The sequence below is a fragment of the Oncorhynchus kisutch genome, linkage group LG27 (assembly GCF_002021735.2).
Source record: "Oncorhynchus kisutch isolate 150728-3 linkage group LG27, Okis_V2, whole genome shotgun sequence".
Classification (NCBI taxonomy): Eukaryota; Metazoa; Chordata; class Actinopteri; order Salmoniformes; family Salmonidae; genus Oncorhynchus; species Oncorhynchus kisutch.
The window spans coordinates 11,754,161-11,781,858 of NC_034200.2; the positions used below are offsets into that span (position 1 = coordinate 11,754,161).

The 27,698-nt window shown below is 42.1% G+C and overlaps 1 protein-coding gene across 1 annotated transcript; it reads left to right on the forward strand.

Moving 5' to 3' along the window:
- Positions 1-357: 357 nt before the first annotated feature.
- On the forward strand, positions 358-27,281 carry LOC109871593 (coatomer subunit alpha). Its single transcript, XM_020462499.2, has 28 exons — positions 358-732; positions 3,496-3,609; positions 3,704-3,777; positions 5,682-5,762; positions 5,936-6,012; positions 6,104-6,213; positions 8,201-8,310; positions 10,619-10,718; positions 10,993-11,211; positions 11,449-11,599; positions 11,762-11,828; positions 21,945-22,020; positions 22,162-22,244; positions 22,382-22,607; positions 22,853-22,991; positions 23,094-23,256; positions 23,347-23,493; positions 23,585-23,774; positions 23,871-23,966; positions 24,102-24,314; positions 24,445-24,534; positions 25,047-25,153; positions 25,267-25,413; positions 25,494-25,817; positions 25,905-26,015; positions 26,146-26,307; positions 26,427-26,621; positions 26,799-27,281. Exons 1-28 carry the CDS (start codon positions 693-695, stop codon positions 26,856-26,858), a joined length of 3,672 nt encoding a protein of 1,223 aa, XP_020318088.1. The 5' UTR covers positions 358-692; the 3' UTR covers positions 26,859-27,281.
- Positions 27,282-27,698: the final 417 nt, after the last annotated feature.

Below are 27,698 nucleotides of genomic sequence, written 5' to 3' on the forward strand. Positions count from 1 at the left end.
CATTAGACTGCTGAACAATTAATAAAAATTGCCACTGGACAATTTACATTGACCTCCCCCTCCCTTTTGTACATAGCTGCTACTCACTTCACCCCCACCTACATGTACATATTACCCTCCTGCACACTTAATTGGTACCAGTGCCCCCTGTATATAGCCTCCTTATTGTTGTTCTTATTGTTACTTTTTATTTTAGCCTACCTGGTAAATATTTTCATCTTCTTGAACTGCACTGTTGGTTAAGGGCTTGTAAGTAAGCATTTCACGGCAAATCCTTGTAATGCCACATGTTCAATGGCTCAAATTGATTAATTCACATGATTGAGGTTTTATGTGAGCTATATAAACGATAATTGTGAGGAAAGGTTGATGCCACAGAATTAATACAGTACAACTTATTGGGATACAAGCCCCACCCGTAGACTGTAATAGTGACTCCATCACTGCGCGGTGGCGTGGAGCTTTTTGCATCAGCTGCAAAGACCTATGTGTATGAACTTTATTGTTCCCAAGCAAAAAAACATTGCACCAACAGGTCGACGTGTCAGGAAATAGTCGGCGCAAGTAAATGGGCTAAAGAAGGGTTGGGTAACAGTCTGCGAAAAACAACCGTTTTAAAGACTTTAAAAAATACATTTTCAGCGTGAAATAAAATATAGCTAGCTAACGTTGGTTGTCACCGCTTTCTTACGATGTTGACCAAATTCGAGACGAAGTCGGCCCGTGTGAAAGGTAAGTTAATGCCGTTAAGTTAGCAACCTGTGTTAGCTAGTTAACGACGTTGCCCATGTTAATGTAAAATGTTGCTATCTTTAGTCGTTGTACATTTACAAGACATATTTATTGATTATATTAGCAATGCCATTGTCACGATCTCTAGATTGTTCATGACTTCGCTTGCTAGCTTTTTCCCTCTGATTGCAAGGAAACGTATGCTATCTTCGCTAATGCTAACGACACTACATGACCAAAACACATCTCGATTTGTTCAAACTTATGGGCGATTCACGATAAAACAGTACCAGTCAAATGTTTGGACACCTACTCATTCAAGGGTTTTTCTTGTTTCCTAGTTTCTACATAGTTGATGTCTTCACTATTATTCAACAATGAAACAACATATGTAATCATGTAGTAACCAAATAAAGTGTCAAATCAAAATATATTTTATGAGATTCTTCAAAGTAGCCACCCTTTCCCCTGATGACAGCTTTGCACACTCTTGGCATTCTCTCAACCAGCTTCACCTGGAATGCTTTTCCAACAGTCTTGAAGGAGTTCTCACTTATGCTTTTCCTTTACTCTGCGGTCCAACTCCCATCTCAACTGGGATGAGGTCAGGTGATCTGATGCAGCACTCCATCACTCTCTTTCTTGGTCAAATAGCCCATAAACAGCCTGGAGGTGTGTTGTTATTGTCCTGTTGAAAACAAATGATAGTCCCACTAAGCGCAAACCAGATGGGATGGCATATTGCTGCAGAATGGTGTGGTAACCATGCTGGTTAAGCGTGCCTAGAATTCTAAATAAATCGCTGAGTGTCACCAGCAATGCACCATCACACCAACTCCTCCATGCTTCACGGTGGGAACCACACATGCGGAGATCAACCGTTCACCTACTCTGCAGCTCACAAAGACTTGGCAGTTGTGTCCAAATTTGAGATTTTTGGTTCCATCAGACCAAAGGACAGATTTCCACCAGTCTAATGTCCATTGCTCGTGTTTCTTGGCCCAAGCAAGTCTCTTGTTCTTATTGGAGTTTTTTAGTAGTGGTTTATTTGCAGCAATTTGACAATGAAGGACTGATTCACGCAGTCTCCCCTGAACAGTTAATTTTGAGATGTCTGTAACGCATTTATTTGGCCTGCAATCTGAGGTGCAGTTAACTCTAATTAACTTATCCTCTGCAGCAGAGGATACTCTGGGTCTTCCATTCCTGTGGCGGTCCTCATGAGAGCCAGTTTTATCATAGGGCTTGATGGTTTTTGCGACTGCACTTGAAGAAACTTTCAGTTATTCAAATTTTCAGGATTGACTTACCTTCATTTCTTAAAGTAATGATGGACTGTAATTTCTCTTTGCTTATTAGAGCTGTTCTTGCCGTAATATGTACTTGTTCTTTTACCAAATAGGGCTATCTTCTATATACCACCTCAACCTTGTCACAACACAACTGATTGATTGGCTTAAATGCATGAAGAAGGAAATAAATTCTACAACACCTATTAATTGAAATGCATTATGAAACTGGTTGAGAGAATGCCAAGAGTGCAAATCTGTCATCAAAGCAAAGGGTGGTTACTTTGAAGAATTTCAAATATAAAATAGAAACGGGACCCTGTCTTTTCAGGACCCTGTCTTTCAAAAGATAATTCGTAAAAATCCAAATATCTTAAAAGATCTTCATTGTAAAGGGTTTAAAAACTGTTTCCCAACAATTAATGAACATGCACCTGTGGAACGGTCATTAAGACACTAACAGCTTACAGATGGTAGGCAATTAAGGTCACAGTTATAAAAACTTAGGACACTAAAGAGTGTTTCTACCTTTCTACTGACTCTGAAAAACACCAAAAGAAAGATGTCCAGGGTCCCTGCTCATCTGCGTGAACGTGCCTTAGGCATGCTGCAAGGAGGCATGAGGACTGCAGATGTGGCCAGGGCAATAAATTGCAATGTCCGTACTGTGAGACGCCTAAGACAGTACTACAGGGAGACAAGACGGCTTATCGTCCTCTCAGTGGCAGAACACATTTAACAACACCTGTACAGGATCGGTACACCTGTGGGACAGGTACAGGCTGGCAACAACAACTGCCCAAGTTACACCAGGAATGCACAATCCCTCCATCAGTGCTCAGACTGTCTGCAATAGGCTGAGAGAGGCAGGACTGAGGGCTATCACTGATCTGGCTTTTAGTTCTGTATATAAAAATCCCCTTTTACAAATGTAACTAGAACAATCCATAATGCACATACAGTTTTAGTGACTCAGGCATTATAGAAAACGAACACCTGTCTCATATACAATCTCTCAAGCACAAGCCCACGTGCTAGTGAGTCGCCAGCTTATATGTATGTGTGTGTGTATGTTTTGAACATGGCATCCGATCTCAGAAATCTGACTTCAGTGCGTTCAAGACAACTGAGAACTTGGGGGAAAAACTAGCTCCGATTGGGGCTAATATTTTTTGAGTGGTCATCCAACTCAGAATTTAAAATCTGAAACTAGGGTATCTTTCTAGAATTCCGACCTGAAGATCACTGACATCGTTCATCGAGTTCCCTGTTTCTTGAAAGCACCAATAATCATTGATTGTGTACTTGATGACCATGTTGCCAATCATTGGTGTCATAGCTAGTAGACACAGGTTGTATAACTAGCTAGTCTCCCTAGGCAAACTTGTTACCGCCTACAATGTGTCAAGCTTTGCCAAGGGGCGGGTTTACAAGACTAGTAAGTCAACTTTCTAAAACCATTTCTTTTCCATAGGGCTGAGTTTCCACCCTAAGCGGCCCTGGATCCTTGCTAGTCTTCACAATGGAGTCATCCAGCTGTGGGACTATCGAATGTGCACACTGATTGACAAGTTCGATGAACATGATGGTAAAATGAGTTTTGTAACAAATTTCAATTTTCTTTTAAATTTGATCCAGTTTGATTGGTTATTGATTATGATGTTTGTGTTTTTATTGTAAAGGCCCTGTCAGAGGAATTGATTTCCACAAGCAGCAGCCTCTTTTTGTGTCTGGAGGTGATGACTACAAAATCAAGGTTAGACATTTATATTAAGGATGTGAAAAATGTACAATCTTTGCTTAACTCTTAAACTGCCATTTGAAAAAATATATATATAGTTTTTCCGTTAAAATTATAAGGAAAAAAAATCATACAATTCCATGTCAATTCACAATGCGGAATAATGGTCCTATTACATGTGTATATACCCTTGAAAGCGCTATGTTTGTCTGTAAGAGCATACAATGGCTTTTTAACACTAGAACCGCCTGACCTTTCAGCCTATTAGTACCCGCTAGAGAACATTGCTAACGTTGTCGGCCATCCCCTTTAGCATACGCATCAGATGCATATCAACCTGCAAAGTTGCGAGGATATTCTTGGAGAAAGTGATATTTGGAAAAAGAGCTAACTTGAATTTAGTTATTTGACAGAAGTTAGTGTCACAGAAAGTGCAGAATATGTTCTTTTTAATACTATATATAAATCAAAAAGTTTCACATGCATGTGACTGAAGGAGGATTTGATAAAGTGATGCAGGTAGACTGGCTTCGTTTCCTTCCGCTCGCTCATCAACTCAGTCAAAGATATGTTCTGCATTATTCTAAAGGCCTACTGCAACAGGATGTTTTTGTTTCCCTTACAGTAAATTTAATTCGTAATAATAGAATTATGGTAAATAAAACAGTCTCGTAAAGCTTATTTAAAAAAAGTCAAATGTAAAATAGGATGATATCGACCTGCTAGGCACTTGGTCAAATTATTTGCCATAAACATGAGTGCCAATGCTGATTAAATAGGCATAACGCAAACTCATTGTTACGCTATTGTTCTAAATTAAATTAACCTCTTGACCCTCCTTGTCATTGTTAGGCCTGGCTGGGTACCGACGTCCTACATCACATTGTCCTTAAATAAGTAAATAAATAAAATACAAACATTAAGGAAAAGTCGGAAGGATGTAATTTTTTGGGTCCATTAAAAAATATATATAATTTAATATTTTTTTTTGACACCATCTAGGCTGTTCTATTTTTAAATGCAGACATAAAACCTTCTCTGTAGATAGTATCAAAGCGCCACTGAATGGGCATTTTACTTGTCTGTAAAGGAATGCCGCTTCTGAAGCAGGACTAACGTCCATCACTAGGCGACCAGAACTGTCAAACAAATAATCTCAATCTGCCTGCACACAGCCTGTCTACTTCTTACGGGCAGACCACTCTTTCCTAAATTAAATTCAATGTTATTGGTCGCATATACACGGTTAGCAGATGTTAATGCGAGTGTAACAAAATGCTTTAAAGTTACTTAAAAACTATGACTTACCAAGATGTTTAGTAGAAAGAGAACACCCCTTCGACTCCTAAGATTCAGTGTTTTTGAAACGGAAGAAACTGATTAGCTTCCGTAATTTCGAGAACACAAACATTTAGCATCTTTCCTAGCGACCTAGCAAGCGACCGAGAGCGTGCCCCCCCGCACGATATAGGCAGATCGGCCACCAGGCAGACTGAGTCAGAAACATAAACTAGGCCTATCTATCGGCAATCAAAAGTTGTATCTCACAATAAAATACTGTATTTAGCAATTTCTTGGCCTCCTATATCTCATAACTTCAGTAAAGTAGGGCCTATCATCAATGAACATGCTAGGATATTCTACACACAACAGACTGAAGACGGAACACACACTCATCATTAGCGAAGAGAAAGCAAGCGAGCCAGCTGCACTGTGATTTACATTTTGTGAGAGGGAAAAAACATTGTTTTCCATTAGGGATTTTTCTTAACGTTAAGGATCCCAATTTCATTTGAACGTTTAAACATTTACACCCCTAATTCATACTCCCTCACCTTCTCCCTCATATATTTGTTTTAGCAGAGAATACATCCTAAAACATACTGGGAAACTATTAACTGTTTATCTCCCTTTACCAGGTGTGGAACTACAAGCTGCGGCGTTGCCTCTTCACTCTTCTTGGACATCTGGACTACATCCGCACCACCTTCTTCCATCATGTGAGTCCTTTCTCATTTTTACATACAAAATGGCTAGCCTACATCCGTTTTGTTGTCACTTACGTTAAGGCCCAACCTTTTGAATGTCATGTTTATCCCTTAGTTTCATGTTCTGGTATAGAATGACATATAGCCCTAATGTGTTCTGAAACCCATTCCTTTCCTTTCTCCAGGACTATCCCTGGATTCTGAGTGCCTCAGATGACCAGACCATCCGCATCTGGAACTGGCAGTCCAGGACATGCGTGTGGTAAGTCTGTGCCTGAGCTAAGAGTTGACACCTCACTCAAACGCTTGCATGTGTCTGTTTTTCTATTGTAAATTGTGTTTCTCTCCTGCAGTGTCCTGACAGGGCATAATCACTATGTGATGTGTGCTCAGTTCCACCCATCTGAGGACCTGGTGGTGTCGGCTAGCCTGGACCAGACTGTGCGCGTGTGGGATATCTCTGGTGAGGCCGTGGGGATGGGACTCAGGGTAGCGGGTGGGGGTGAGGTTTGGGGAGGGGGCTGGGTGGTCTGGAAAGGAAGCCAGGGACAGGACATGTCCTGAACCCCTTCCTCTCCTCTTTGTAGAGAATGAATCTCTATGGGTTGTTTGCAGAAACACCTCTCTCCTTAGATGAGATGGACAGGTGAATAGAGAGATTGAAAAGGATATAGTTTTAGAATAGGGGAAGCGGATGACGAGAGCATAGCTATGAACGGAACTAAATACCTTTCAGTGAAGAATTGTAGAGCAAGGTAGTTAAATGAGCTAAGGTAACACTTTGTTAGATGGTGAGAGAGAGAGAGAATATGGGAGAGGTGTTTCTGTGCTTCTGCATGTTTTAATATCTATTTGTCGTCTGATCGTGTTTGACTGTCCTTCCATTATTCTTTTACTCTTCTCATACTAACCCATTTTAGGTATCTAAGCTTCCTACCTCATTCTCAACTCACACACACACCACATAATTATGTTCCTCCTTTGGTAGATCAGTGTTGGCATGCATGGCTTCAGTGACTTCTCATAACCAAATATAATTGTATTTGTCACATGCTTTGTGAACAAAAAGTGTAGACTAACAGTGAAATGCTTAGTTACGGGTGCCTCCCAACAATAAAGGAAAAATATAGAATAAATAATAACACAAGGAATAAATACACAATGAGTAACAATAACTTGGCTATATACACAGGGTACCAGTACCGAGTAAATGTGCGAGGTTATTGAGGTAGATATGTACTGTAGCTCACAATCCTGTGCAGCTGGGAGGTGTGGATTTCCCTTATTTATTCTCACTATTCTGTGCGCATGAATGTCCCCGATTACATGATAGCCAGCCACTGTCTCCAGGCTCAGTTGGCCGTTACCATTTCACCTCTCAAATACCCTAAGTGAAATATGTTAGGCATCAGTGCTGTGCTACTACTCACTATTAACTGCTCCCATTGACGATAACGCATCACCTCGCAAACTTACCAATTGTTATTACCCTTTACTAATAAGTCATATATATGCATGATATAATGCTCTACCTGTGCAGTGCGCAATGTCTCCACGGCACAGTCAGTAATACTGTAAGTAGCCATAACATCCTCTTTCAGACTTTCTCAATATCATCTTTGCATTTCCTGATCAATGCTGTAGATTACATTAACTTGTAATTAATAGGTTTGTTGGTCAGTAAGCATGAACTCTTGGCATGACTCAAACCTCAAAGCATCAGAAAGATGTTTAGTTTGTAGTAGTGTCTTACCCAAGCATGGACTCTCCAAAATACTACTCATCCCTCCTGACATTCAACGCCCAATCAGAGCACCTCTTTACAACCCCAACCACCAGCCCATCAGCCAAGTCCATCCCTTCCCATTCCCACCTGTGTCACCTGTCCCCATGCTCTCCCTGGAAACATCAACACCTGCACATGGGTTCCTAGTGCAGTTCTCCTTCATGAATCCTCTTCCTGATCCTGTTGGCTTATTTGTTCACCACATGATTTCCCTGGGCTAGCGACAACTGACACAAACTGTTCTCTCCATATTTAAGTGTGTGTTCTGACTCGAGTCCTGGACATCATCTTTTTGTGATCGATTAATTGTGATCCAATGATGGGGAACTGGGATGCTCTTTGTGTGTTGGTGATTAATTAACTCCATAATGGCTGTTTTGATGTGCCGTTAAAAAAAGATGGTAGTTCCTGGACTCGAGTTAGGACCACACTGAGAAAACAGGTTGTGTTGTTGCTTTTCAGTGCCTGTGTGTGTATGTTCCAACAGCTAAGTTTTTGTGTTAGAGCTCTCAAATCATGCACTGCCTTTCCTCTCACTGATGGCATCTCTGAGTGTATTAACGTGTGCCAATCCGTCTCTTTCTCCCTCCCCTGTATGTGGGTTCCCCTGTGTAACGTGTATATGGATTCCCCTTGTGCGTGGTGCTATGTTTGTTGGTTCCAGGTCTGAGGAAGAAGAACCTCTCTCCCAGTGCCGTGGAGACTGAGGTGCGAGGCATCTCTGGCGTCGATTTGTTCGGCGCTTCCGATGCCGTCGTCAAACACGTGCTCGAGGTGAGTCATTGATGTATGTTGAAAGTCAAGTCAGTGTTTCCCCTAGGATATTTTTCAACAGTGGTGGCAAAGTTAGCGTGGGGGCTGTGGTAGTAGTGGGTGTGGTCAATAGTGCGGTTTTTAGAGGCCCTCTTGCCCACAGAGACATGTTGCTGTTTTAGAGCAAATTTCTTGCAATTCTACACATTTGCCATGTTTTATGCTTTGTTCTTATGCAATCTAAGTGACTCAAACATAATACAACCAATGGGAGCTCCATGCCATGACTTAAAAAAAGATCTATCTATCTGTAGTTTTTGTTTTGATTGTTAGGTCTCAAAGATGATCTTATTTAAAAATATATATATATATAGCTCCATTATCTTTTCTACATCATTTATGTCTGGTTTTAGTCGTTTTAGGTTTACACTGAAAATGTTTTACCATGGTTAAAATTAAAGTATTCACACACCTTTACTTTTTACACAAATTTAAAATGGATTCCATTTAGATTTTTTGTCACTGGCCTACACACCTAATTTCAAAGTAGAATAATGTTTGTAGATTTTTTTTTTTTTTACAAATTAATTAAATATTAAAGGTTAAATGGTCTTGAATCATTAAGATTTACACCCCTTTGTTCAGGAGTGAAACAAGTCACGTAATACGTTGCATGGACTCAATAGCCCTCTTTCCGTTGGCTCGAATGTAATGATCAAATTCAAGCTGGGCCAGCGCAGCCCATTTTCACAATTGCTGCCAGCTCGATTAGAATTCGGGCTGGTGATGCCGTTACTATGTAACCACCAGCTGATCACTGCTGGATGCTGACACCAAGTTTAGCTAGCTCGTCTCAGCTTGTTGCTGTTAGCTAGCACATGGACAAGCAGCACTGCAGTAGTCAGACAGGTCATGAATTACCACCATAACTGGATCCTTCATTACCTAACGTTAGCTAGCAAATCGGAGTTGAAACAAGCTATCATATAAAACATGTCATCTGGTTTGCATGTCTAGCTAGCTTGTAGCCAATGCCGCGGCAAGCAATACATTACTGAATACCTCTCTCCATATTTTCAAGAATTGTCTTGGCTACATCATGTTATGGGTATGCTTGTAATTGTTAAGGACTGGAGTTTTTCAGGATAAAAAAAGAAACAGAATAGAGCTAAGCACAAGCTAAATCCTAGAGGAAAAACCTGGTTGTCTGCTTTCTACCAGACACAGAGAGATGAATTCACCTTTCATCAGGCCAATAACCTTAAACACAAGGCCTAAGCTACACACACACACTGAATAAAAATATAAATCCACGTGAAGTGTTGGTCCCAGATTTCATGAACTGAAATAAAACATCCCAGAAAATATGCACATGAAGGGTATTTTTTTAAATTTAAATGGCACATATTTTTTTAGGTCCTTGTTAATGTTCTTTTCTCCTTTGCCTGTTTAATCAGCATGATCATTACACAGGTGAACCTTGTGCTGTGGACAATAAAAGGCCACTCTAAAATGTGCAATTTTGTCATATAATATGACAATGCCACAGATGTCTCAAGTTTTGAAAGAATGTGCAATTGTCATGCTTACTTTAGAAATGTCCACCAGAGCTGTTGCAAGATCATTTAATTTTAATTTCTCTACCATAAGCTGCCTCCAATGTCATTTTAGAGAATTTGGCATGACGTCCAAACGGCCTCACAACCGCAGACTGAGGAGTATTTCTGTCTGTAATGTAGCCCTTTTGTGAGGAAAATCTGATTCTGATTGGCTGAGTTGGCTCCCCACTGGGTGGGCCTGGCTCCCAAGTGGTTAGGTCTATGCCACCCCATGCCCAGTCTTGTGAAATCCATAAATTAAGGGCCTAATTTATTTCAATTGACTGATTTCCTTATATGAGCTGTAAATCATTAAAATCATTGACATTGTTGCATGTAGCGTTTTATTTTTGTTCAGTGTGTCTATCCATCTAGATCTCTCTCTCTATATGTGTGTATATATATATATATATATATGCCATCCCAGGTTTATGCCATATATATTTCTATATTTTTTATTTTATTGTAGTGGCGACAACAATGTAGCTAGGGCATCCCGCTGCTGCTAAATGTTCTGGGGGAAACACTGAAAGTAGTTGTGGTGTGCCTCCGAATTTTCTATGTAGTATTCTATATGCCCGTCTTTGGAGAAGCAGAGCGGTGTGAGCTGAGCAGATCACTGAAATTAATACATATTTAATTGGTAGGCCCTGGAGTTTGTACTGCCCAAGATTAGCTCTGAGCTGTCTGAGGGCCAGCTATGAGCCATGTGAGTTTTCCTCTCCCTACAGGGTCACGACCGTGGGGTCAACTGGGCCGCCTTCCATCCCAGCATGCCTCTCATCGTCTCAGGGGCTGACGACCGGCAGGTCAAGATCTGGAGGATGAACGGTGAGTGTGTTTAACTGGATGACGTATTGTCTTACTATGTACAGTGCTTTCAGAAAGTATTCACACCCCTTGACTTTTTTCACATTTTGTTGTTACAGCCTGAATTTAAAATGTATTAAATGTAGTTTTTGTGTCGCTGGCCTACACACATTACCCCACTCTGTGTGCAATAATAGTATTTAACATGATTTTTGAATGCTTACCTTATCATCTCTGTACCCCACACATACAATTATTTATAACTTGATTGTCTTACTTTCTCCCACCTCTCCAGAGTCCAAGGCATGGGAGCTGGACACCTGCAGGGGCCACTACAACAACGTGTCCTGTGCTGTCTTCCACCCCCGCCAGGAGCTCATCCTTTCCAACTCCGAGGACAAGAGCATCCGTGTGTGGGACATGTCCAAGAGGACTGGCGTCCAGACCTTCCGCAGGGACCACGACCGCTTCTGGGTGCTGGGCGCTCACCCCAACCTCAACCTATTTGCTGCCGGTAAGTGACTAAAGTATAATGATAACAACGAATCAAATTGATATGGAGCTTTTTATTGTGCTCAAAGTAGATTATATTGTAAGGCAGATGGTGGTATTCTTGACTCACCTCCTATGCAGATTGGCACACATACTGAATATTGTTGCACTTAATTTCACTGTTTGTCAGTGACAGTGTGTTGTTGAAGACATTTGTTAATTAGAGGTGGCGTGCGTAACCAGGCTGTTTGTCCTCCAGGTCATGACAGTGGTATGCTGGTTTTTAAGCTGGAGCGTGAGCGTCCGGCCTACGCTGTGTATGGAAACATGCTCTACTACGTCAAGGACCGCTTCCTGCGACAGCTCGACTTCAGCAGCAGCAAGGACACTGCCGTCATGCAGCTGCGCAGGTGTGTGTGTGTGCATGCTCATATAACACTGCAAGTCTGTATTGTCCTTTAACTGAATTCTGAAGGATGAGACTGACTGCTTGCAATTTTCTAAAAGAATGTGAGAGGTCAGCTGGTTTTCTCATGATGTGATTTCTAACCACTGTTCTGTTTTTCTACTAGTGGGTCAAAGTTCCCAGTGTTCAGCATGTCTTACAACCCCGCAGAGAATGCTGTCCTGCTCTGCACTGTGAGTCTCGCTCTTAAAAAACTTGCGTGCACATAATAGGTTATACAGTCATGTCCAAAATTATTGGCACCCTGAGCAGGTGCCAAGCTGAGCAGAAAAGACTATACAATAAATAATACAAATACTGAGCTATATTGTGTACTTATAAAATTGGGAAATTATATCTATTTTATACTAAGACCATTGAGAGATTGTCTTTATTATTTTTATTAATTGTAACCCAGTTTTCATTACCTCACCTTTGCGAGGATAACGGCACTGAGCCTTTTTCGAAAATGTTTTATGGGATTGGAGACAACATTGGGAGGGATCTTAGACCATTTCTTCATACAGAACCTTTCCAGATCCTTGATATCCTTCGTCTGTACTTACGGCAATGTTGTATGTAGTGCCTGAGACCGGTCTCGAGACCACGACTTATCAATTATGTAGTACAATAGAGAAATCATGCACAAAGTAGCCTACACAATCGCCAAGCACGTGAAATATATTCACATGCGCGCCGCACAAAACCTAGTTTCAGCGGAATAACATCTGCAGGCAGCAAGAGTGTGCAGCTCTCAGCTGGTTTTGGCATGGAGCAGCTCACAGAAGAATGACATCGGTAGCCGGTAGAGTTGGAAAGACGTTTCAACTTACCAGTACACGCTAACTAAGCCAGCAATTGGTATGCAAACCAGGTATTGGAAAAGCTGAGTCTGAAGTGTTGGTTAGTAGGCTATTTGTGATGCGCAATTGTCATTATGCCTGTTTGCATCAGGGGCGTAGACATGGATGGGCCTTGATATGGTGGTTTAACCTTTTGCGACGAGCAAACCCGCCTCCGGGAGCGTAATCATAGCCTCAAACGAATTAGCATAACGCAACGGACATAAATACCCCTATAAACTTTTCCTATTCATTGAAAATCACACATGAAATGAAATAAATATATTCAAACACAAGCTTAGCCTTTTGTTAACAACACTGTCATCTCAGATTTTCAAAATATGCGTTACAGCCAACGCTAGACAAGCATTTGTGTAAGTTTATCATGGCATAATGCTATGTTGGGCTCTGCTGGCAGCAGGCAACATTTTCACAAAAATAAGAAAAGCAACCAAATTAAATAATTTACCTTTGAAGAACTTCGGATGCTTTCACTCAGGAGACTCCCAGTTAGATAGCAAATGTTCCTTTTTTCCACAAATATTATTTTTGTAGGCGAAAAAGCTCCCGTTTCTTCACCATGCTTGGCTGAGAAATCGACCGAAAAATGCTACAACTATAACGCCAAACTTTTTTCAAAATTAGCTACATAATATCGACCAACACGGCAAACATTGTTTAGGATCCATCCTCAAGGTGTTTTTAACAAATATATTCGATAATATATCCGTCCAGGCAGTTGGTTTCTCATAAGAAGCGATTGGAAAAATGGCTACCTCAGTATTTTACGCAAGGTTTTCTGCGGGAGACACCATGTGACCACATGCCATATATGGTCCCTTACAGCCATTCTTCAAGGGAAATGCCTAAAAAGACGTCACAATGCTGTAGACACCTTGGGGAAAACGTAAACTCATTCGTAGCTCATTCACAGCCAGATAAGGAGTCATTGGCATGAGGCGGTTTCAAAATATGCGGCACTTCCTGGTTGGATTTTTATCTGGGTTTCGCCTGTAACATCAGTTCTGTGGCACTCACAGACAATATCTTTGCGGTTTTGGAAAAATTAGAGTATACCCACTTCTACAGACGCCACTGCATAGAGTGAAAGACAGCAGTCACACACGTGATATTAAAGGATAAGCAGTCCATAAACTCGGACATAATAAGCCAGTAGGTCCCAGTCATAAGAATACAAAAACACAACCATTAAGGATTTCCCAATCAAAATGTACAACAACAAGACTTGTCCCATTGAAAAAAACATTTCACGCAAAGTAACCGGTGACCTTAAGTTTACAGTGGAACTGACAGCATTTGAACTACGTTCTCTGTTTCATATCTGCAATCATAATATCAGTCAATATTTGAATATATAAATATCAAATTCTCTGTTTCTGCTACAAAACCAACTTTATAAGATGTTTTAAAAATAGGTTATATTTGACTCCGTGTTCCATGACGTACGCTAAGGCATTGTTGGCAGGATAGATGGATGCAGTTCAATGCATGATTAATGTAATACACCACTATATGTCTATTAATTGTCAAAACGCACAGCCGCTTTCCTACTCTGCATTAGTATACGTAATTCCCAAACATTGTAAGAATTCATAACTTGAAAATGACCATATCTAAGTTTAATTCTTCCTGGGGGTGTATATGAACAGATGTGGCTAAAATGCTCTCAGCTCCACTTTAAATGCAACAATGTTTCACACACAAGCTATTTTCAAAGAGATGACTAACATCAAAGTGCGCTGCAATAAACCCAGTTCCACTCACCAGATGATGATCATTTGAAACTGAACTTCTTGTTTAAAGTTATTCTTGAAAAGGGAGAAGCTACCAAATTAGCAACAACATCCTCTTTGATCACCTACTGCAGCCGCTACAAACTAGCAGAAAACAAAAGCTAACTAGCTACACCATGGGACAACTACTCGCTATTGTGTAGTGACCTGTTGGCCTTCAATTTTAAATATGTTTTTATAAAAAATGGTCCCACTCAGGGCCTTCTGAGTGGCGCAGCGGTCTAAGGTACTGCATCGCAGCGCTAGAGGTGTCACTAGTGTACCTCATTTGCACATGCTGTTTATAGATTTCTACTGTATTTTTATTCCATGTGTAACTCTGTTGAATGTGTAGGAACTGCTTTGCTTTATCTTGGCCAGGTCGCAGTTGCAAATTGAGAACTTGTTCTCAACTAGCCTACCTGGTTAAATACAATAAATAAAACTATAGACCCGGGTTCGATCCCTGGCTGTATCACAACCGGCCATGATTGGGATTCCCATAGGCGGAGCATAATTGGCCCAGCGTCGTCCGGGTTAGGGGAGGGTTTGGCAGGGGGGGGGCTTTACTTGGCTCATCGCGCTCTAGCGACTCCTTGTGGCGGGCTGAGTGCCTGCAGGCAGACCTCTGTCGTCAGTTGAACAGTGTTTCCTCCGACACATTGGTGAGGTTGGCTTCCATATTAAGCGGGCTGGTGTTAAGAACCGCTGTTTGACGGGTCTTGTTTCGGGGGAAGCATGACTCGACCTTCACCTCCCAAGCCCGTTGGGGAGTTGCAGCGATGAGACAAGATCGAAATTGGGGAGGGAAAAGGGGGTAAAATACAACAACAAAAATAACTGTCCCACTCATTTAAGTCAAAATGTTATTAGTTGAGTTCACTGTCACTCTAAAATGTTGCCCTAATACAGTTGAATGGCAGATGCCTTTATCTAGCTCCTGATGGCCTAGCCAATGGCTGACTTAGCTAGCTAGATTTATCTCCCCAGAGACGGCAAAGAAAAATCCTGATTGGATCTTTTTCTCTCTTCAGTGTTAACCTTTCCAACACTAACTGAAGCGATTATATCAGAACATAATTTAAAATAATATAATTAGCATTATTATTATATTCTAATTATTATTTTATAAATCCTAAACTCTTCTCTGAAGGCTTAGAAGGCCAATTGTTCCCCACTGTGTTTGGGTTAGTAATCATTTTTAGTGGCTCTATTTTCTCTCTGCATGCATTTTTTCACTTCTGAATGTCTAAAGAATCCATTTCTTAAATATAAACTCAGAAATACTGGACATTTTGAACTCCGTTCTTGACTCGGACTCGATTTGCTCCGGTCTTGGTCTTGAATCGGTCTCGCTTTAGGTGGTCTCGATCACAACACTGGCATATGGACTGGTCTCTTCAGTTTAAACCACACGTTTTCAATGGGGTTAAAGTCTGGAGACTGAGATGTCCACTACAGAATTTAGATTGTGTGGTCAATTTAACAATTTCTTTGTTTATTTTGATGTGTTCTTGGGATTCTATTTCTAATACTCGTTTTGATGAGCTCAAAGTATCCAATCACACTGCGTCTGTTGAGACAGACAGGTCGAGTAGCTATTCAGGTGAGCCCCTTTCCAAGGGAGCCACTTCCCGCCAGCTGGTCATTCTCGCCTCTTCCTTGCGGAAGTGACTGCATTCACAAGAACCTCTCCTCAGCACAACTAGATTCCTGTCTGCTTACTGAACTGGTTTCATACGAACCAAGATGTTAATTCTTAGGCCTGCAATCCCGTTAACGGGATCGATATGACAACAGCTAGTGAAAGTGCAGGGTGCCAAATTCAAAACAGAAATCTCATAATTAAAATTCCTCAAACATACATGTATCTTATACCGTTTTAAAGGTAATCTTGTTGTTAATCCCACCACAGTGTCCGATTTCAAATAGGCTTTACATCGAAAGCACCACAAACGATTGTTAGGTCACCACCAACTCACAGAAATATTCCGCCATTTTTCCAACCGAAGAGAGGATTCACAAAAAGCACAAATAGAGATAAAATGAATCACTAACCTTTTGATGATCTTCATCAGATGACACTCATAGGACTTCATGTTACACAATACATGTATGTTTTGTTACGTTCACTAGTTCCAAAAACATCCGGTAATATTGCAGAAAGCCATGTCACTTTACAGAAATACTCATTATAAATGTCGTTAAAGTCAATTGTTAGACATGGAAATATAGATATACCTCTCCTTAATGTAACCGTTATCAGATATTTTTAAAACTTTACGGAAAAAGCAAACCATGCAATCTGAAACGGCGCTCAGAAAATAAATAAAATGATCCGCCATGTTGGCGTCATCAGAAATCATATTATAAATATTCCCTTACCTTTGAAGAACTTCATCAGAATGTACTCCCAGGAATCCTAGTTCCACAGTAAATGCTTGATTTGTTCGATAATGTCCATTATTTATGTCCAAGTAGCTACTTTTGTTAGTGCGTTTAGTACACAAATCCAAACGGTCGTGCAGGTCCAGCCGAACATCGGACAAAAACTTCAAAAAGTTATATTACAGGTTGAAGAAACTTGTCAAACTAAGTATAAAATCAATCTTTAGGATGTTATCATAAATCTTCAATAAAGTTCCAACCGGAGAATTCCTATGTCTGTAGAGAAGCCATGGAACGCAGGTCGCTATCATGTGAAATGCGCATGACCAGGACCTGGCTCTCTGCCAGACCACTGACTCAAACAGCTCCCATCCAGCTCCACCACACAGTAGAAGCCTCATTCAAGTTTCTAAAGACGGCTGACATCTAGTGGAAGCCCTACTGGAAGTAGGAAGGAAGTAGTGGAAGTACAACTTTATCCATATCCCACTGGTATTCAATAGGGGCTGGGTTGAAAATCGACCAACCTCAGATTTCAAACTTCCTGTTTGGATTTCTTCTCAGGTTTTTGCCTGCCATATGCATTATGTTATACTCACAGACATCATTCAAACAGTTTTAGAAACTTCAGGTTGTTTTCTATCCAATACTAATAATAATATGCATATATTAGCATCTGGGAGGAGTAGGAGGCAGTTCACTTTGGACACTCCTGGGCACCTTTCATCCAAGCTACTCAATACTGCCCCTGCAGCCATGAGAAGTTAATGCTGCCGAACATAGGACCTCAGCTCCTGACGATAGTGTTGAGTACTGACCGACAGGAAAGTTTTGCTTCGAGTAGAATTAATTTTCTACTTGTCAGTCTCCATTGTAGCTAGCATCACACAGCTAGCTATCTAGACTTCGTTAGCCCTTGCTTTGGCTAACCTGGCTAGCTAACAAAGGACTAGCTTTCACCACTAGGCTTAAAGCTAACCTGGCTTACTTGCTGTAAGGCAAGCTTACCATACCAGCACTACTAACTGCAACAATGTAATAGCTAGCTAACGACACTACAAAGGGATAGCTCTTGCCTTAAGACTTAGCTATCCCGGGTAACTCACTACAAGGCTAGCTACACCAAACTAGCTTTTCCACCTGCAAGGGTAGAATTGCTAGCGCGCCTCTTGCATTTAGCTCAACCCACGTTCACACATGCTGTGTTGACCAGACTGACCACCCTAGCTTCACCGCTCAACAGTCGAGAGACATGGGAAGCACACACTTTTCTCCAGCTAGCGGAGCTAACTAGCTAGACTCTTAGCCGCAAGGTCGATCACTAACTAGCTCACACCTTGCTTCAGAAATACTATTTTAGGGCCCAATGCATCCGTTTTTATCTCAAATCATTTCTGGGTAACAATTAAGTACCTTACTGTAATAGACTGGTTAGCTGACAACGTTACGAAAACGATGGGCGCGCTTCAAAGGGGCATAAGGCCATGTGTTATGGTTCTGGAGGCCAGATAGCTAGCAACTATTGAAAACTGCCATGTGGCGAATCGTAAATGGCTCGTTTGATCTTGTTCTTGATACCATGGGTTGTTTTGGAGTGTTTTGACTGTCACATCTATGATAATATGGCTAAAATTTGCTAGCTAACTAACCAACAACTGTAATGATGCATTTGAGAGAAGTGCTCGTTGTGCAACTTTGTTTTCAATAAACATTGGCGACTAAATATAGTCTACATGTTATCAACAATCTAAGCCAACCCCGTCGGTTTTGCCCCATAGTTGCCCACAAGTCCGTTTTGCTACTAAACAACCAACCCGTCTATAGATTTCCAAGCTTCCGGGTCAGTAGCTTCAGCCCAACATCACATAAACACACATACTCCAACTGACACTCACAAGCTCCTGATTAACCGACTATTAGCTAAACAATGTTTTTAATGTACTTATTATTAATTTTATCCTTATTATGTCTACTGTATCTTCAATAAGCTACTCAGGAAATGGCCCATATTAATATATGTAGCCTTAGAAGAAATAATTTATTAATTGTCTATAGCAATTTTCTGAACTATCAAGGTGCTTCAAAAGTAAACAAACAAGCAATACATCATGAGTAGCCTAACTATAGTTAGGTGAACCAATAGAGAGGCCAAGTCTTTGACTGTATGCCTCCTCCAAGGATGGAGAGGGACAGTTCATGGCTTGATCACGGGAAGGTGGTCAGAGAGATGTTTGATGAAGAGTCTGGTGATGAACATGTAGAGGGCTACTCTGGGAATCAAACAGTGCCATTTTTTTGCATGTAAATCTTGGTGGGATAAAAAAAATCTATATGCATGCTACAACACAACAGTAAACAATACATTAATTGCACTATAACGGTAACAAACGGTGCCCACAAACTGTTGGGGCCTACTTAAAGCTGTCTCAACAGCAGAGTCCCAACACCTTTACACTGCTATACCTGGCGGTCAGCGTAGCCTTGTCTGGCAGTCTTTAAAAATAAAAAATGCTGGCATGGCTGGCTTGCTTAAACAAATGTGGGTTCTACTGACAATTGAGATGTAGAAACTTTGGCATAAGGGGACGACGATCAGATAAGAGGCAATCCGCAATTTGAGCGAGCTAGGACGGACGTAGTCAGCAACTATTTGTTCAGCACTTTTGAAATGTACAGCGACAGAATTCAGAACATGGGCCCTTCTTACATTATTCTCCCTGTACACCCAAGTCAGAACCACATGATAAATAAAGGGGGCATATAAGCAGACAATGAAATCTCTTACAATATTCAATGATGACATTTCTCTAAAACAGGCTATAGGCTACATGCGCACCACCAACAGTTAACAGCTTACTACACAAGATACATTTAGTATTACTTTCTTAGCTACCGTATACATATCTCTCTGGCATATTACATAATTTATGCAGCAGCATACAAGACATTTTTGCACTCCCCTTGTTGTGCTGTATTCACTTTAACAGGAAGGTGGCGTGGCGGTCCTTGTGTGGGCAAATTTTGTCATCAAAGTCTGGCATTCTCTGGATTTATGGTGCTTTCAAGACAACTGGGAACTCTGAAAAAAACAATGTTGAATCATGATGACTTCAGTGATCTTCGGGTCAGAGCTCTAGAAAGCTCCGACTTGCAATTCCGAGTTGGAGGACCGTTCAAAACTTATTTTCCCAGTCTGAGTTCCCAGTGGTCTTGAACGCACTGTTGTCAGATTTCTCAGTTACGAGTTTCCAGTTATTTTGAGTACGGCAGAAGTCATGCTGGATTGACAGCATGGCCAATGTTGAATGTTTATCCTTTTAAGCTTGAGAAAAGAGACATTTAAACCCAGACTTGGCACCACACACCCTCTCCACTGAACAGCAGGCTAGTGATTGCTTTACAATGCTTTGTTAGCCACTGATTCCTTCCAAACCACTCATTGTTGATTTTGCGATTTCTAACTTGTTGTGTAACGTTTATGTCCTATGGCCGATGTGCACCGATGCGTTTTATCTTCATTATTTCTCTTGCTATGACAAGGATTGAAAATGATTTACCAGTAGATTGTCGACTTGATTCATGATAATGACTGCTAGTTAAGATTTTGAAAGTATGGACTGATCATATCAACATCCTATCAACATCAACATCAATCGAAGCTACTGTAGATATGATTTCATGTCATTTTGTCTGTGGCCAATGACCTTGAGCCTTCTTGGATGGGCACTTCTAATGTAACTATGGCAGCCTTGAGTTTTTGAGCTCTACTCTTAGATTTTGCAGTGACGTAGTGTCCCTATGGGTGACAGAACACTGAGCCAATCACGGCGCAACTAGAGAACATTACCAACCCCTACGCTCCGTATTTTCTGCTGGCTGCCCCACCACAGAAAGCACAGAGCTAGGCTGAAACACCTGCATTTTGGAGCTGCCTTACTGATGTGACCTGTATTAATGCCAAAATAACATGCAAACTGGTACCCCCAAAAATTATTTATTTTGTATTATTTTAACTAAACAGGTGGGGCTCAAAACAGGTGGGGCGCTCGTCATGGTCAAGTCATATTGGCAAAGTTGTTGTGAAAATGGAGAGCAGTATGTCGGTTATAAAAAAAGATGTTCTGTGTTTTTTATTCAAATCAACTATACTAGATGTTCTAACGGTCTGCATCAATGGCTTGTCGGCTATTACGTGGAAGCCAGGAGATGCCTCATGTCTTTGTTAGTTAATGGTCAATTTCCGTGAGACTGGCAGTTATTTGCTTGACAATCATTGGCTGACAAAATGTCATGACTGCCACAGCCCTAGGCTTTACTATCATATAGCACAATGTTTTATGTTTACATAATCATGATAGGACAAAGGTTGACCTCACCCAACCCTACATTCAACAAATGTAAACGCCACTTGGCTTGAAACCGGTGCTATGGTCAGGTGAGCCCTTTGGCCACGCACACGCTATTGTATTATTTATTTGATAGTCGTTTTTGCTCATCTTTATCAAGGTTGCCAATAATTTTGGAGCTGACTGTACTTACACATACAGTGCCTTCAAGTATTCACACCCCTTGACCTTTTTACACAATTTGTGTTACAGCCTGAATTTAGAGTGGATTAAATGTAGTTTAGTCACTGGCCTACACACAATGCCCCATAATGTCAATGAAATTATTATTATTTTATACAAAAATTACAAATGAAAAGCTGCGTTCCACCAGACACTGAGAGATTAATTCACCTTTCAGCAGGACAATAACCTAAAACACAAGGCCAAATCTACACTGGAGATGCTTACCAAGAACACTGAATGTTCTTGAGTTGCCGAGTTACAGTTTTGACTTAAATCTATGGGAAGACCTGAAAATGGTTGTCTAGCGATGATCAACAACCAATTTGACAGAGCTTGAAGAATTTTGTAAAGAATAAATGGCAAATGTTGCACAATCCAGGTATGGAAAGCTCTTAGAGACCTACCCAGAAAGACTCACAGCTGTAATCGCTGCCAAAGGTGATGTATTGACTCAAGGGTTTGAATACTTAATCACAATATTTGTTTTTCATAAATTATAACATTTGTAAAAAATGTTTCTTCCATTTTGCCATTATTTTGTGTAAATTGTTGACCAAAAAAATGACAATTAAATCCATTTAATCCCACTTTGTAACACAACAAAATGTGGAAAAAGTCAAGGGATGTGAATACTTTCTGAAGGTACTGTACATACTCATCATTTAGACACTTTTTTTAGTTGTTGAAAATGTATTGACGTGTCTCTTCTATTGCAGAGGGCAACTAACCTGGAGAACAGCACCTATGACTTGTACTCCATCCCCAAAGAGAGCGACTCTCAGAATCCAGATGGTAAAAACTACACTCTTATTCTCTCTTTTAACGAGACGACGATCTGTGAAATGTGAATGCATTTCCAATTTCATATCTTGCTTTTTAGATGATTTAATAACCCCACTAAACCCATGTTAATTCTTTCTCCCCCTCCTGCAGCTCCTGAGGGGAAAAGGTCCTCTGGTCTGACCGCAGTCTGGGTCGCCAGGAACCGGTTCGCTGTTCTGGACCGCATGCACTCGGTAAGTGTGTGTGAGCACATGATTAAATAGCATGTATTGTCTGGACCAATGGCTGTAGTTATTCTAAATATGGTTACAGTACAGTCAAGAGGTCAGAGGATGACTAGTAATGATGGTGAACCCTGCTCTCCCTCCAGCTGCTGATCAAGAACCTGAAGAATGAGATTGTGAAGAAGGTACAGGTACCTAGCTGCGAGGAGATCTTCTATGCCGGGACGGGCTCCCTGCTGCTGCGCGACGCAGACGGAGTCACCCTCTTTGACGTGCAGCAGAAACGCTCGCTGGCCACCGTGAAGATCGCCAAGGTCAAGTATGTGGTCTGGAGTGCCGACACCAGCCATGTTGCCCTGCTGGCTAAACACGGTATGTACTGAACACACCCTAAACACACATCTTATCAGTCTTTTCATCTCGGGTTTTGCTACCAAGATTTTCTCCCTACTAGTTGTTTTTCCAACCTTTCACAGATTCTCTCGCTCTCTCTACCTGTTGTCAACAACCTATCCTAAATGTACACCCTATCTAGCTGTTCACTCGCTTTCTAGTACCCCCAGATTTTAGCCTTCCTTTACCTGTTAGTAAACCTGATTGTCTGCTTGCCCCGGCAGCCATTATGATCTGCAACAGGAAGCTGGAGAGTCTGTGCAGCATCCATGAGAACATCCGTGTGAAGAGTGGAGCCTGGGATGAGAGTGGAGTCTTCATCTACACCACCTCCAACCACATCAAATACGCCCTCACCTCAGGGTAAAGACACACCACTACTGCACAAGACACCGCTCTAGTGACAAGTTTGAGAGAGGAGAGCAGTATCCAACTTTTCTAATCACACTCCTCCTCTTTCTGTAGTGATCATGGTATCATCCGGACTCTGGATCTGCCCATCTACGTGACCCGGGTCAGAGGCAACAGTGTCTATTGTCTTGACCGTGAGTGCAGGCCCCGCGTGCTGAACATTGACCCCACGGAGTACCGCTTCAAACTGGCCCTGGTCAACCGCAAATATGAGGAGGTGAGGAGGAGTTCATTTGATACTCCTTCTCTCTTTCCCTTTCTGGAGTTACTTTTTGACTGACTTTGTTTGACCCCTGACCTCCTACAGGTGCTGCACATGGTGCGTAACGCCAAGCTGGTTGGCCAGTCCATCATCGCCTACCTGCAGAAGAAGGGCTATCCGGAGGTGGCCCTGCACTTCGTCAAGGATGAAAAGACCCGCTTCAGTCTGGCTTTGGAGTGTGGAAACATTGAGGTGAGTTTGAGACCCCAGGTTTCATTCAACATCTCTGAGAGAACGTCTGTGTGAAACACTGTGTGGTGTGATTTGCCCTCCGATCCTGTAGGTGGCGTTGGAGGCCGCCAAGGCTCTGGATGAGAGGGGCTGCTGGGAGCGGCTGGGTGAGGCGGCGCTGCTGCAGGGTCACCACCAGGTCGTGGAGATGTGCTACCAGAGGACCAAGAACTTCGACAAGCTCACCTTCCTCTACCTCATCACCGGCAACCTGGCCAAGCTACGCAAGATGATGAAGATAGGTTAGACAGATAGAGGAGTGTGTTTTGTTTCAGACCAATAGTGCTTGTGTTTGCCAGAGTTATTTGACTGACAAGTGTTTGATCACTGTGTTGCAGCTGAGATCAGAAAGGACATGAGTGGACACTACCAGGGTGCTCTGTATCTGGGGGACGTCAGCGAGAGAGTCCGCATCCTGAAGAACTGTGGCCAGAGTGAGTCTTCTTAAATGAACACACACCTCTTACTCTCTCTTTCCAACTTCCTCAATGTTTCTGACATGGGACTCTTGTTTGTGGTGCTTTTGGTCTAAACTGCTTGTTAACTCTGTGGCTGTCTTCCATTTGTAGAGTCACTGGCATATCTGACTGCTGCCACCCACGGGATGGACGAAGAAGCGGAAGCCCTGAAAGAGACCTTTGACCCAGAAAAGGACACTGTCCCTGAGGTGGACCCCAATGCCCAGTTGCTGCAGCCGCCACCTCCCATCAACCCCCTGGATACCAACTGGCCCCTGCTCACTGTGTCCAAGGGCTTCTTCGAGGGAGCCATTGCAGCCAAGGGTGGGTCGCCTGCACGGACAGCACATTTTGTGTTAGCCATTTGGGACTAGCCTGGGGTAGTGTATTGTGTCGTGTCAGCATATTTGTTGTGCGGAGTTGTTATATTTGTTTTTTATTGTGGGTGTTGCAGGGAAGGCTGGTCAGATGGCTGCAGACATGGATGTTGATGCCCCAGGAGGAGAGGGCTGGGGAGAGGACGCAGAGCTTCAGCTGGATGAGGGTGAGTCCCTCTCAAAAAATCCTTAAATGAGGTGACAAGACTTTAGATTGCTACTCTTACCCCATCTCTTTCTATGTTTCTCTCATTTATCTCCTCTCTATTTATTAGTATATTTTTTTTAGGGGATAGATCAGCTTTATAATTTCAGATAGATTGTAGTTTCCATCAATGTAATTTTCTGCATCACTTCCAATCCCCCACATATTTTTTTTGCAAATATACAGTACCAGTCAAAAGTTTGGACACACCTACTCATTCAAGGGTTTTTCTTTATTTTGACTATTTTCTACATTGTAGAATAATAAAGTGTTAAACAAATCAAAATATTTTAGTTATATTTTAGATTCTTCAAAGAAGCCACCCTTGCCTTGACACTTTTTTGGTTACTACATGATTCCATATGTGTTATTTCATAGTTTTGATGTCTTCACTATTAAGCTCCATTCAACCCCTCCCATCTATTAACGCCATCCATATTGTATTTCTATTTGACATCTCTTTCTTTCCATCAGATGGTTTCATGGATGCCCAGGATGGATTAGGGGAAGAAGGAGGTGCCACGAAGGAGGAGGGAGGAGGCTGGGAGGTAGAGGAGGATCTGGACCTGCCTCCAGAGCTGGTGAGATGATTCTCTTCCTTAACATGAAATCTCCACTCTTTGGTTTAGCAGGACTCATAGCATGACTGATGACTAGTCAGTCTGAGAATGTTGCCTCTTCTCTCTCCCACTAGGAGTTGCCAGCTGGTGCCGGAGTAGGGGCTGAAGATGGTTTCTTTGTCCCTCCTACCAAGGGCGTGAGCCCCACCCAGCTGTGGTGCAACAACTCTCAGCTCCCTGTGGACCACGTCCTGGCTGGTTCCTTTGAGACCGCCATGAGGGTAAGCTCTCTCTCTCACACACACACACTGGACTTTTATACAGGTTTATACTTTATACTAGTCTCTCTTTCTCTTTTCAGTTGCTCCATGACCAGGTTGGGGTGGTGCAGTTTGGGCCCTATAAGCAGCTGTTCATGCAGACTCTATCCCGCGGGAGGACATGCTACCTGGGCCTGCCGTCTCTGCCCTGCCTGCGTGGTAACCCGCAGAGGAACTGGAAAGACTGTGGGGCCAAGCAGGGGCTGCCCGCTGTGGGTCTTCGTCTCTCAGATCTCATTGCCCGCCTGCAGCAGTGCTACCAGCTCACCACTGCCGGCCGCTTCGAGGAGGCCGTTGACCGCTTCCGCACCATCCTGCTGTCTGTGCCACTGCTGGTGGTCGACAACAAGCAGGAGATCGCAGAGGTACGTAGATTTGTTTAGACTAAGGTTAATCAAGTGTGGGCCAGATGGTAGTGGGGATAACCTGATTGAGGTCACTGTCTCTCTTAGGCTCAGCAGCTGATCACAATCTGCAGAGAATACATTGTTGGCCTCACCATGGAAACGGAAAGGAAAAAGTTGCCTAAAGACACATTGGACCAGCAGAAGAGGCTGTGTGAGGTATTGTCATTGTGTTTCTTATCTACTTCCCAACTGAACCATTAGTCCGCAATCTCCCTATTCATTGAGGAGCTCACTACTAACTATCCATTGATCCTTTTTTAAAGATTGTATGTGTTGTTTTTCCCAGATGGCAGCTTACTTCACCCACTGCAGTCTCCAGCCAGTCCACATGGTCCTTGTCTTACGTACAGCGCTAAATCTATTCTTTAAACTGAAGAACTTCAAGACCGCTGCCAGTTTTGCCCGTCGTCTGCTTGAACTAGGACCCAAACCAGAGGTGGCACAGCAGGTAACAAAGTGTGTGTGTGTGTGTGTGTGTGTGTGTGTGTGTGTGCTATGTCCCTTTATACACATTAAATTATTTATATATATTCACTGTCTCTTACCTTCTCCATCTCTGTATTAAAGACACGCAAGATCTTGGCAGCATGCGAGAAGACGCTGACTGATGCCCACCAGCTGAACTATGACCCCCACAATCCATTTGACCTGTGCGCTGCCTCGTACACGCCCCTCTACCGTGGACGCCCAGTGGAGAAGTGCCCCCTCTCTGGGGCCTGCTATTGCCCCCCCTACAAGGGCCAGGTCTGCAGGGTCACACAGGTCAGTCAAGAGAACTGCCCTACTGTGTTGTCATGTACAGAATGCCCCTCTATTTAGAAGTGTCCTGCTTTGATATGAAGTTGTATTAATTGCTTTGTAACTGAGTGTTAAAACATATATTTTAGATGTCCTCTCCCGTCAGTGGTATCGCTGACCGGTAACCTTCTTGTTTTCAAGGTGACTGAGATCGGAAAGGATGTGATTGGTCTGCGTGTCAGCCCTCTGCAGTTTCGTTAGAGGACGTGAAAAGGACCAGGAATGGGGAAGAACGACATTGATCCATTCAGCGAAACACATCCACACTTTATTCTATATACACACTGTTTCTTTCTTGGAATAGATAGAAGAAAACATGATTAATGAGAGAAAAGGGTTGGTAGGGTGACATAGGATTTATTGGTGAGCAAATGTTATTTTGATGTTTAGCCTTTTTATGTTTCTGACTGTGACTGCCTGCTTTACCTTTCCTGTGATGCTGTACTTGTGAGTGTTATATCATCTCTGCTCCAACGTTTGAGAATTGTTGTTTTATTAGAACCCTACTAGACAAACCTGTCTGTCTCTTTCTGACCTGTAAGCCCCATAAAATGAATAATACAAAATGAGCATCACTGCTTTGTGTAACTTGTTAAATAAAATAAAAGCTCTACTACTAATTTACTAATATGTGGCGTACACAATTCTGTAATTTCACAAGTGTCATTCTAGATCGTGTCAAGTCCTGGTTTTCAAACATGGAGACCCCAAACAATGCTTTGACAGCTTTGGATCAAAGTCATGTTCTGCTAATGTTGCAAGTACAACATGAAAGGGACAAAGTGGTGCAAATAAAAGTTGTCTTTAAGACCAAATGGCCCAACATTTAAATATAATTTCTTCCTTTTCCCCAGAGGAACAGGTTGAATCATTCATATGTAGAAATCATTGCCATTGTATCATTTTGAGGAACCATCTTGGGAGTTTTCAATGTGTATTTCTGGTAATAGGAGAATGCATACCAGAGATTGGATATGCTTTTTAAACAATGGAGGACGGCTCATAATAATGGCTGGAACAGAGCGAATGGAATGCCATTGC